A 12,075-nucleotide genomic window follows, 5' to 3' on the forward strand; every position below is an offset into this window, starting at 1 on the left:
TCTTACACACAGGTATAACTAGCTTCTGTCATTTCCATGGTCCTAATACACGCATAATCTGATTTTCCATGTTGTGTCTCCAGGTGAAACAAAATTTTATTGATGCTGGCAAGGCTATGTGGACTACATTGAGGAGTGAAGATGTATGGGGGCCTTGTTTATACATGTATTTATCCCTTGCATTGAGTTTGGATATTCGTGAAGGAATGTTTTATTGGTATACAGACTCAAAGGGTGGACCATCTTTCTCTCAGGTAGTATTTGGTTTGATATATTGATCAATGTTATTGTTGGATATTTGGATAAACTTCTTCGTAAGTAATTATAGGAATAAAAAAATAAGAAGGAAAATGAATCAAGTTTTGCCTTCTCTCTAAGCTAAAATTTGCTTATGCATAAGTTAAAATCAACTTTTTGGGAAACTAAATGATTTTAACTTTTCCAAAAAGCTAATTTTAACTTATGACAGAAGCTTGTTCATTTTTCTTTTTTATTCTCTTCTCTTATAAAGATTCATGAAGAAACTTATCCAAACAAGACCTTAATTGGAGATTTAGTAGATTTTATCTTCCCTTTTACGTGGGTTTCATGACTCCTTCCTATCTGATGTGTAAAAGTAGCATTCTTGTCAATGTGACAATATTCCCTCGTGTCTAGGTGAGGAGAGGCAATACCAATGCAGATGGGATCCATTTTATAATCCCACCTAAGTAGAAATTCTTATTACAGCAAGTGGAAATATTTTCCTCCACTCATTTAATGCAAGACAAAAAGGCACTTGATTTCTAATTCAACATCATAATTATGCACTTGTTTTTGCTTCCAATAATGAGGTGAAGGAAGAATTCCTCCTACTCCACCACTAAATCCGACTTTCTCTCCACCCACCTTAGCATGAGATGAACTCTAGTGTTGGAGAGGAGGGGAAGAACACACACTCTAGAGAGAAAATGAGAGGAATGAAAGAAAAAATCTTATTGATCACACAATCACTTGTGTTCACTGTGTTATACATAGGTATTTATACACAAGTCACTTATATCAAATAGCATAACAGAAACTATTGAGTTAACCACTCTAACAACTAGTGTTAACCACTTATCGGTAAAACTATACTAACTATATACCTAACAAAGCTAATCACTAAACACACATGAGTTAACACTTTGAATTATTCCGCAGTATCTGGTACACAACATGGTTATTTTCCATATAAGAGAGCATAAAAAACAAAAAAGTTAGCCAAAAATCTCTTCTTTAAGTAACACATAGGTTTGTTTCCCTGTTATGTATGTACCCTAGATTTCTTTTTTCATATCTGATTATAATTGTTAACCTGATAGGATAAATGAGTTATTGAATCTTTGTGGTTATTTGTAGCATTATTCTACCATGCTGAATTAAATTTCCTTAATGTAATATTACTCTTCATCAAGGGAGATCTCAGGTTAAATAATATTTTTAAAACTTGAGTTTTTAATCATGCTGAATGGTGTCATGTGATTCATGTAGCGATTGTAGCCAACATCATATAGTTGGATAAGACTTTGTTGTTATAATGTAATATTACTCTAATTATATAATAGTCATAAATGCCAATAACCTCTATGTTCCATTTTTCTTACACAGGAGAGTGTTGGTTTTATATTTTCAATTAGTTCTGTGGGGGCTCTTTTAGGTGCAATACTATACCAGTATGCTCTAAAGGATTATGCATTCAGGAACTTGCTATTCTGGACTCAGTTGATTTATGGCTTGTCAGGGATGCTTGATCTGATTCTGGTCTCGAGATTGAACCTTAAGTTTGGCATACCAGATTATTTCTTTGTTGTGATTGTTGAAAGCATAGCTAAAATGACTAATAGGCTCAAGTGGATGCCTATGCTTGTGCTTAGCTCAAAGCTTTGTCCCTCAGGTATTGAAGGCACTTTTTTTGCTCTCCTAATGTCAATTGATAATGTTGGACTTCTCTCAGCATCATGGGGTGGTGGCTTTGTTCTCCACATGCTCAGGATCACAAGAACAAAGTTTGATAACATTTGGTTGGCGATTTTGATCCGCAACATTTTAAGGATTGCTCCACTTTGGCTCCTGTTTTTGGTGCCTAGAGCTGACCGCAGCTCTTCAATTCTTCCATGTAAAAGCATGAATTCAGAGGTGGCTATCGACCCTTCAGACACCAAAAATGTTGAATTGGTGTCCCTTGTACACAGTGTTGATGGTAAATAGTGGAATGAAAAGACATTCTTTTGGATTCTCAATTCCAAATACACGAAATTACCAAGCCAGTGTAGAATTAAACGTGCAATTTGTTTGGATTTAATGTGGAAAAAAAATAAGATGATTTTGAGAGGACAGATCTGTGTAGCTTATGTAGTTTGAGGGTGAAGGGACATCCAAGCAAGAGGGATTCCCTAATGAATATTAATCGGTGGTGGGATATTTATGTAAAGTAAGCCCTTGGTATATCTTTATGCGTCGATCTCAATAATTTTGGTTAGGAAACAAAACTGAAAATCAAATTTTATAGATATTTGTTATTTTTGGATTTAATGATCAATTGATTGATATTTTTATTAAGTCTCTTAGAGGACTTCAGGTTGAAACTATATGTAACTAGCTTGTTACATACAATATATATTCTTCAGTTTGATGAGGATGTCAGAATTAGTGATAAAATCTCGAATTAGTAACTGATTATATAATTTAACAAAATTATCAAATTAAATAATAACAGGTAATTTCACCAAAATAATATTAATAGTAACATGCTAATGTCTTTTGATAACAAACTTGAATGAATGTCTTCATGACATTAGTGTGAAGTAATGATTATCTTTATTAGGTTTCTCATTTCAATTTTTTTTTATAAGACTCGAATTTAAGATTTTTGTTAAAAAAAGTTGATTTCAATTCTACTCATACTAATGATATGGTGATTTACAACTAATGATACGGTGATTGGTACGTGGATGTCTTCACATTACACTAGTCTTTTGCCCATGCAGACGTGCGGACTCATCTCTATTGGAATATTATCAACACATGTGCAAAGTTCAATAACGATATTTATGTGTATGATAATAATGTTGAGCTATGTTTAGAAAAAAAAATAGCATAAAGTAAGAATACAAACAAACCTGATGTTATTGTAGATTCTTGGATGGTGTTGATGTAGCAATGAAAGAAAGACTACACAATAAAAAGAGGTAAATGAGTTCATTAGATTTTTGGATACAATTATTGATCATTTGATAATCAGAAGTATGACGATAGTATTATATACAGCAATATTCACGTGATAAGTAGATATTTTAAATCAATTTACTTTATTGGAGGTGATATAATAACAAACATCCAATAGTTGCTTTGGTCATGACGTCATGTGATGCTGCAACCTAAAGAAATAAATGTAATATATATTGAAATTTTGTAAATTAAATATTGACTTTGTTGGAAATGATATCTAATGTATAATGATAATCTTTTCCATATATTAACGAACAAACAATTATTAAAAAAACACACGCATGACAAGTCCCATGACGTCGACATGAAAAATAATATGTTTGTCCCGTGAGTCATCCATATTTATTGTTGATCATATAATGATAATCTTTTTTACTCCCCATGATAATCTTTTGTACCTCAACGAACATTTAGTCTATTAATCCATATATATACTCTAATAATCTACTTAATATATTAAGTGGTAACCTTTTACGGTTTCCGTTCCTCAACATATATTGCTTATCAGTATAATGATAATTTTTTCATATATTCACACACAAACAATTATAAAAAAGAAATGTATGAAAGGTCCCATGACGTCAACATGGAAAGTAATATATTTGTCCCGTGGGTCATCCATATTTATCGCTGATCATATAATGATAATCTTTTTCACTTTCCATGATAATCTTTTGCACCTTAGCAAACATTTAGTCTATTAATCCTTATATATACTCTAATAATCTACTTAGTATATTAAGTGCTAACCTTTTAGTGTGTCATCTATATTAATTACATTTTTTAATTTAAAAAAAAAATAAAAAAGTGTATAAATGTAAAAAACTGCCACGTAAACCGATATTGATGTTGACATTTTTTGGCGGAAGAATGCGTTAACCACATAACTAAAGCATGTTTGGTACCATTTCAAAATGTATAAATTACTTTACGGTATTAGTGTGTGAGTCATTTTATTTTTTTTATACTATAACTTACTTTATCATGTCTATTGTCTTTACTATCTTTTTTTAAATCTCTATACTCACTACTAGAAAAATGGTATTTTACGACACGAACACTACAATGGTTGCTGGGAAAACGTCTTAGAAAGTTGTGCGGTGGTTTTTTTTGTAATTATTCGAACAATAATAGGATTTTACGACATTAAATCTAAGACGGTTATTTAAAACCGCCTTAGAATGTTATGTACAATTAATTTTACGACGGGTTTAAAAAAAAACCGTCTTAATTGGTTTGGATTAAAACAAATCCTTTCGCGTTGAACCTCACCTCTTTTCCCTTTCGTGCTGAACCTCACCTCTTTCCCCTTTCGCGCTTAAACCTTGGTTGTAGCTTCTAACCCTAGTTTCAACACCTGTTGGTTGAAGCACCTCTTGCCCTTTCGCGCTGAAACCTCAATGCCTCTAAGTTTTTCTTCAAACCTAGTCGCGGCCACGACAAAGTGTGTAGTGTAACATCAGCGCCTCTAGGTTTTTCTTCTAACCCACGGTCATCCCTTTCGCGCTGAAAGCTCAGCACCTGTAGGTTAAAGCACCTCTTGCCCTTTCTTCAAACCTCACCCCTGCTTGATTCTATTCCACAACCTCTTCGTTCCTTCTGACGACTTCAACCTTCCCAGCAAGGCTTTCGCAGGGCTTTCGATCCAACGTCGGGAGGGTTCCATCAGTCGGGTTGATTTCATCATTCGTAAGTTGGGGGAGTCCAACCGTGGACAACGACAAGCAGCTGCGACCTCCAACCTTACCTGCAAGTGGGGTAAAGTCACTGCCTTTTCAGCGCTACTCGATTTTATATTTCCAAAATAAATCTTTCTATATTATTGTTTGCAAAAATTCCCTATATTCACAGTCTCTACTATTTTTTTATAGAAAATATCTACTTTTTTTCTGATATAGTTTATGTACCTTACTGCTTCTTTGTCAACCTGCTCATGATTTCAAGTATCTTCGTGTTCGTGTTCGTGTACATTCATTGGTGTTTATCAATCGATTCATGACTTGTTCTGAGCATTATGAGGCCAAAAGATTAAATACATGTACACCTCGACTTAAAGACGATCAAGGATGCAGTATCAAAGAATACTTTTTATATTCTGCTAATTTTTTTTATTATATATTGATTCTATTACAAATTTCGCTTCTGAATCAAGGATTTCCAGCAGGGCGTTCGATCCAACATCGGCAACAAAGACATTGGTCTGACTTCAAAGAAAGCAGGTTAGTGAGTTAATTACTTACTTAGGTAGGTTAAGCTTGTGTTATTCGATGATGTGATTGTCCTTTTTCTTGTTTGAGAAGATGTGACTGCCTTGTTTCCTTTTGTAATGTAGTCTCTACTTGTAGTGACCATCTGTTATCCTATGTCTGAATAGTTAGCTAATAAAATTAAAAGTTGCTAGATGGTGGATGCCATTCTTCCCAACATATGATGCCTTTTTGCCTTATAATAACTAAGAAAAACTAATTTCTTTTGTCAATGGACCTAAAGTTTGAGGTTTAGTTTAGTTGCTTTATTCTTAGATCCGTCCTGATGGGATTAATACTATGTAGTCTGGTGAAATGAGACTTACTATGACTGACAAGATTAGGGGCTGTAGTGTCTAAAATTCATAGATCAGAATAAAATTGAAGCTTACCTAAATCAATGAAGCTAAATGGTTTGGTGAGTGGATGCCTCACAAAGAAAGGAAGTGACTTAGCTTAGACAAAGACAAAAAGCTAATAACCTCCCTATTTACCATCTGACATTTGATTCTCAAACCCCACCCCACCTCTCAACCCCCACTCTGAAATTTATTAAGTTGACTTTGTTCAATGAATTCACTCAGCTGCTTCTTTAGCTTAATAACCTCCTGTTCCAGAAATAAGCAAGCAATTCAGGTTAACTTAAGCTCTAGGATAATAACAATGTTATCTAGTCCAGAGTTTAGATTACCTTGTCTTGAGACTCGAGAGTAACAAATTTAACTTTCTCTGGAATCTCCTCCCATTGCTGATCATCAATTATTAGTGACTGCATTAAGGAAATTTAATTAAAGATGAGCAACCAAGATCATTTGATTTTATTCCACAGAATTACTAAATTTCTGCTTGTACTCCATGGCTTGTGCTTCTGCATGCAAATTTAGCTCTGAAATATGAGGTTTCATTTGTCAAATCTGTCAAACAGCCTACCAAAAAGATTAATCTTTATCTGTTACGACAAACTTCAATCCAAGAGACATGATTAGCAATGTTTTAAAAATCCTACCTCTGCATCCTTTCTTGCTAACTCCCTCCTAAGAAGTTGTATGTGATTTAGGGCTTCATTGAGGCTTTTCTCTTTTTCATCCAAAAATGTACTGGAATTGATGTATAAAAACTAACTTAAATTTGGTTGATGATTGTCGTAGTTTGTTTAATTCAATGAGAACTGTTTATCAAATTGAGCCCACATCCAAGCATTATGCTTCCTTCATCAGTGTTTTTGGGTTATTGGGGTCTTCTGCAAGAAGCACTAGAAACTATCAATAACATGCCTTTCCAGCCTTCTGCTCTTGTTTGGCGCGCTTTGCTTGATGGTTGTAGATTGCATAAGAATGCGTTGATTGGAAAATGGGCTGCTCAGAATATTCTGTCCCTAGAACCTAAAGATCCTTCAACATTTATACTTGTTTCAAATTTGTATTCTGCTTCTGGGATGGGACCGCTCTGAAATGGTCAGGGAGGATATGAGAGAAAAGGGGTTTTGCAAACACCCAGCTCAAAGTTGGATCATTTGTGAGAAGAAAATAAATACATTTTATCCGAGAGATGGATCACATCCACAGGAGAAAGATATACACAGAGGTTTGGAAATTATGATCTTGGAGTGCCTAAAAATTGGATATGAACCTGACACGAGCTTTGTTCTCCATGAAGTAGAGGAGTATCACAAGAAAAATTTTCTATTCCATCACAGTGCTAAATTGGCAGCAACTTATGGGATGCTGATGACCAAGCCTGGAAAACCCATTCGGATTGTAAAGTTTCCTTCTTTGTGGGGACTGCCATTCATTCCTAAAATATGCATCTATTGTCACAAAGAGGGATATATTTCTGAGAGATTCTTCTGGATTTCATTGTTTCTCCAATGGCCAGTGCTCGTGTAAAGACTGCTGGTGAAACACTAGTTCATCCAACTGGTCACCATCATTCATGTCATGATGTTTGCTGAATAGTTTTTTTTTAAGTTATAGGATAGCAATGTTATATGAGAGTAGAATTAAAGATTTTATGTAGATGTTACTACCAATTTTTTGGGACCAATCAAGTGGAAGGAAGATGCTTCTTACAAATGCTTTTGTAAAAAAATTTAGGAATTAAAACTGCACAGCCTCGTCAGAACAAAGATGTATTTTCTTTGTTTACTGAAAACCTTCACCGTGTATGATCTGTCACAATTAGGTATTTAGTTTATATATACCAACTCAGCTGGGTATTTTGTTGGGGTTTCGACTTTTGAAAATTTTACTCCAACTGCATGAATTTTTAATGGTCAGATAACTTTTTTTAATTCATTTAATTAATGTTCTGTGTTGTGTCATACAGACTAATATAAACTAAATGTAGCATAATCTAAATCCCTCATCAAGCTACATAATTTATCAACCTATTTTTTTTTAATATCCATTTTGTATCAAAAAGACTGTTGAGCTAGAATTCTTTTGTCCAAATGGTTACATGCTTCCATCACAATATTCCATCCAGTAAGTCAGTAATCACACTCGATTTACGTAAATTCAGGCTTCTTTTTCTTTCCCAACTCTAACATTGTGCTTCCTTTTTAGATTTTGCTCCTATGCTTTATCATTGTTGTTATTGTGTGTTCATTTTATACAAGTTTGCCTCTGTTGCCCCTGCTTAAGACGCTTTTAACATTTTTTTTCCAGTTTGTTCTCTGAACCCAATATTCTGAGCTTTAAGATCCTCTTTAGCTTTTAGCTTTTTGGGTTTATGATGATGACAAGGGTCGATGTTAAGTTGTGAAGTCTGTTGTTCCCAATGCACAAAAATTAATTGTTTTGATTTCTTTAAATTTGCATCTAATATTGTCTATTTGACTTTCACAGATTGGAACTCCAATCTACATTCCTTCCAGAGAGTTCATTGATATTGGTCGCGTTGCCTCCATTGAGAATAACCATCTACCTGTTGATTATGCAAGGAAGGGGCAGAAAGTAGCCATTAAGGTATGTTCTTGGACTATAATAAAACTATTAACTTCCGGGTTTTTCTACTTGTTTTTCTTTCACTAATTTCTTGGTACATCATCAAGAAATGAGTTTTCCATATTTTGACAGAGTCCTATCATTTCCCTACCATGCATATACAACACTTTAATTTGCCAAAATATAATATGAGACTTTACAATTGAGAAGTAATTTATCCGTAGCTTAAAAGCTGCAGAACACAGAAAACAACTTGTCGTTTTGTGCTAAAAAAATCTTTGTTTTATATGTAAGCTAGTTCACCTATGTTAGAACTTAGAAGTCTATCTGAGATTGCCTTCCAAATAAAAGCTACGATTTTCAATGGGACCAGTAACTTATAGGAGAAATTTTTGTATTTTGGAGAAAACATGCTTAGGAAATAAAATTAAAAAGAATATAAATTCTTACATTTTTTAAAAAAGATTGAAGAGGCTAAGGTTGCTGGCCTTCTAGGATCGGCATGAACGAAAAGTGAGGGTCTCGTAGTTCCTGCATGGAAAGGTGCTGAGAGAATAGTTTCAGGTAACTTGATTGATGCTGACAAAAAATCACTTTCATATATAACGACCCCAAAGGAAATATTGAGGATAGCATATTGCAGTGGTGATGAATTTGTCCCGGGAGGCTACTTCCCTAAGGGAGCAAATGGTCTTATAGCCAAATATTACTTATTTAGCAGCTAGTATGTGCCATAGAGTTATACTCTATTTGCAAACTATGTCACGTATTGTGCCAGCCATTGGCTGCAGTTTATATATAAAATAAGGAATGCACATGTTGCATTGAACTGATCAGAAATTAAAATTGCTTTACAATGTACGTTGTATTAAACATTTGCATATAATGTTACATTGTATTTCTGGCAATATGTTTGTTTAGCCTTGAGATCAAAACTGCGAATGGGTGATGTTTAGTTCATTATTTGATATTCAAAAGGCAAATTGTGTAATGATCGAGTCATATAGTCTTTTGTGATCGAGGGGATCCAGATTGGCCTTCTAGCCTCCAGTGGGAGGGGGTCCTCCCTGGAGCAAAAACATCTAATCCATCCCTTACTCCCTTAGCACCAAACAAGAAGAATTCAACCACCAAATATACTAGATTTAAAGGCAATTCCAGAAGAGCATCCTCAAATTTTGGGCGCGAGTACGTTGATCTCGGAAGAATAAGATCTTGGGGTGGAGAGAGGGAGGACAAGGGAGGTTAGCAAAACAACAATAAATGAAGTGCACACACACACACAACGGGTTGAAGAAATTTACTTGTATTTCCCTAAAACTTAAATATATGACCAATATTAGAATTCAGAGGGAGGGGAGCCAATGTATGATATCAAATTAGATGTTAAGAAATTTTGTTTACTTGGGGGTCACTGTCCTTGTAGCTGTAAGCTTGTAACCTAGTTCCACCTCCAACATTATATACAATTATATCGTAGAATGAAAAAGATCACAATTTAAATTAAAATGTATTTTATAATATATATTTTAAAATAAATTATATCTTTATAAATATAACAAAGATTAACATAGTAGATAATTACACATGTACCAACAAAAGTTCCAAGTCCTCCTTTACCAGATGTTGCTAAATCCAACTATGGCAGATTAAAAGGATAAATAAAATCAAAAGTAAGAACCATGTCCTAACGGAATCAAAGATAGATGTGAGGAGAAATATAAAATATGAAAGAAAATAAAAAGACGCACTCTTTTGAGGTTCTAGCTTTTCCCCTGATTATTTATATAAAAGAAAAAACAAAATGAGCAAAAATGAAAGAATAATATAAAAAAAGAAAGATTCTGGGAAACAAAAGGGGCAGAGCAAATATGAAGGTACAGTGAAGAAAAAGTGATTTTTATTACCGGGAAAACGAGAGGGCGCATTTCTGGAAGGATAAGGTCTTTGTGTGGTTTATGTAAGTGATTTAGTAATAATTGAGATACTTATCCTTCAACATATTGAAGAAGCTCTTTCTGTTTTGGTGCAACTGCATCTCGATTCCTATCCTATACTATCAGTTCAAACTCATCTATACCAACTTCCAGCTTATTAAGTAGTTCAACTCCATGTTCTTTCTTTGATTCAGCTAAACCAGATACAATTAAAGTCTTCCCTTGAAATACAACATAAAAAACTTGGGAAATTTTAAAAAACTATATACATCCAAATAGTAATTTCATGATAAGGGGTCTTAAATCTTTTATATATTAGATGACCCAAAAATGAAGAAAAAGAATTACATTTACTTATACAGTTTCGGTGGAATCAATCCATGTTGATAGAAAATATCTTATGTTGCAGCCATAGTTATAGCAGCATTATCAAATAGAAGAACACTGAAGCTATCAACAGAAAGCCAAAGTACAAAAAATAACCCCCCAAAAAATATATTAGTAGAGTCTTATTCACTAAATCAATGCCCTGAAGAAAAAGAATGCCAAATTGTAAAGCAACTTATTATACCCTAGGTCATGCAAAGCATAGGAAAGGGATTTTGGGCCACAAAAGTGAATGTCGGCTTGGTAGCTGAACAAGTTAGGAAGGCCAAGTCAGAATCAACACTCTAAGGTGTATTTGAAGCTATTAAAAAGAAGCATGTAAATTAAAAAAATAAAATGGTAGTACAGGATTCTAGTAATCACAAACTTCTTAGGCGACTAAATGTCTCAGAGGACACTTTTATCTTTTCTGAGTTACAAAATAAAGATGCCAATGAATTCCAGACAGAAATTTCAAGAAGCTTCCCCTGACTTATCATGTTCTCCAACCACATAACTGCTTCATATTGCCTACCCAAGAAGCAAAGACCCCTAATGAGTGAATTGTAATTGTTGGTACAAGGCCAATATGATTTAATTGACATTTCTCAAAAGTTGGCTTGCCTCAAGATACCTTCTCTCACCACAAAGCATTTCCAGCAAAATGCTGTGAGTATCTCTGTCGCCTGTGCAACCGACCTTGCTAGACATCTTGTTCAAGCTCTCGAGTATGGTTGTGGAATTTCCAACATTGCATAGGTTTTTCAAGAGAATATTGTACATTTTAGCAGTGGGTAGACAATTGACTTTCACCATGTCCTCCTCAATTACCTTGATTGCTTCATCCACTTTACTAACCTTGCACAATGCAGCTACTTTTGCCTCAAAGATAGAATGTGTTGGTTTAAAGCCTCTGACTTGCATTTCAATGATGACTTTATCAGCTTCATCTATCTTACCCTCGCTGTACAGATCAACAACCATGGCATTATAACTAGCCAAACTAGGAACTGAGCCCTTGATCAAAGCTTCGTGAATTATGCGTTTAGCATTTTCTATATCTTTACCATCTGAGAGGTGGCCAAGATCAAGTTGGCTATAGCATCACGTTGGAGCCTTCAGTCTTTTCCTCAAAATTTTACCCAGAATTTCTTCAGCTTCTTCAAATTTTCCAGCATCACATAAAGCATCCAAAAGAGTTCTATAGACCACAATATCCTCACCATTTCCTTTCTGTGAGATCCTCCAAAACATTGAATACAACAAATGGGTGGCCTCATGCAACCTCCTGTCTTGGCACAATCCCTTCATCAAAATTGCATAATTGTCCCT

General features: G+C 34.5%; 2 protein-coding genes and 1 pseudogene across 2 annotated transcripts in view; 2 read left to right on the forward strand and 1 right to left on the reverse strand.

Annotated features, from left to right (window-relative positions):
- Positions 1 to 6: 6 nt before the first annotated feature.
- Positions 7 to 2,553, forward strand: LOC106798394 (probable folate-biopterin transporter 2; the record flags this gene model as incomplete). Its single annotated transcript, XM_014774614.3, has 3 exons — positions 7 to 12; positions 84 to 254; positions 1,630 to 2,553. Coding segments are annotated over 3 exons (777 nt in total), but the record flags the coding sequence as incomplete, so codon positions are not given.
- Positions 2,554 to 8,338: 5,785 nt separating this feature from the next.
- Positions 8,339 to 12,075, forward strand: part of LOC102661263 (uncharacterized) — a 15,818-nt gene continuing 12,081 nt past the window's right edge. Inside the window, exon 1 of the mRNA XM_014775078.3 lies at positions 8,339 to 8,461. The gene's annotated coding sequence lies outside the window, so the exon portion shown is untranslated. The remainder of the gene's footprint in view (positions 8,462 to 12,075) is intronic.
- Positions 11,059 to 12,075, reverse strand: part of LOC100796968 (pentatricopeptide repeat-containing protein At1g05600-like) — a 1,859-nt pseudogene continuing 842 nt past the window's right edge.

This window comes from Glycine max, chromosome 4 (genome assembly GCF_000004515.6).
Source record: "Glycine max cultivar Williams 82 chromosome 4, Glycine_max_v4.0, whole genome shotgun sequence".
In the NCBI taxonomy this organism is placed as follows: Eukaryota; Viridiplantae; Streptophyta; class Magnoliopsida; order Fabales; family Fabaceae; genus Glycine; species Glycine max.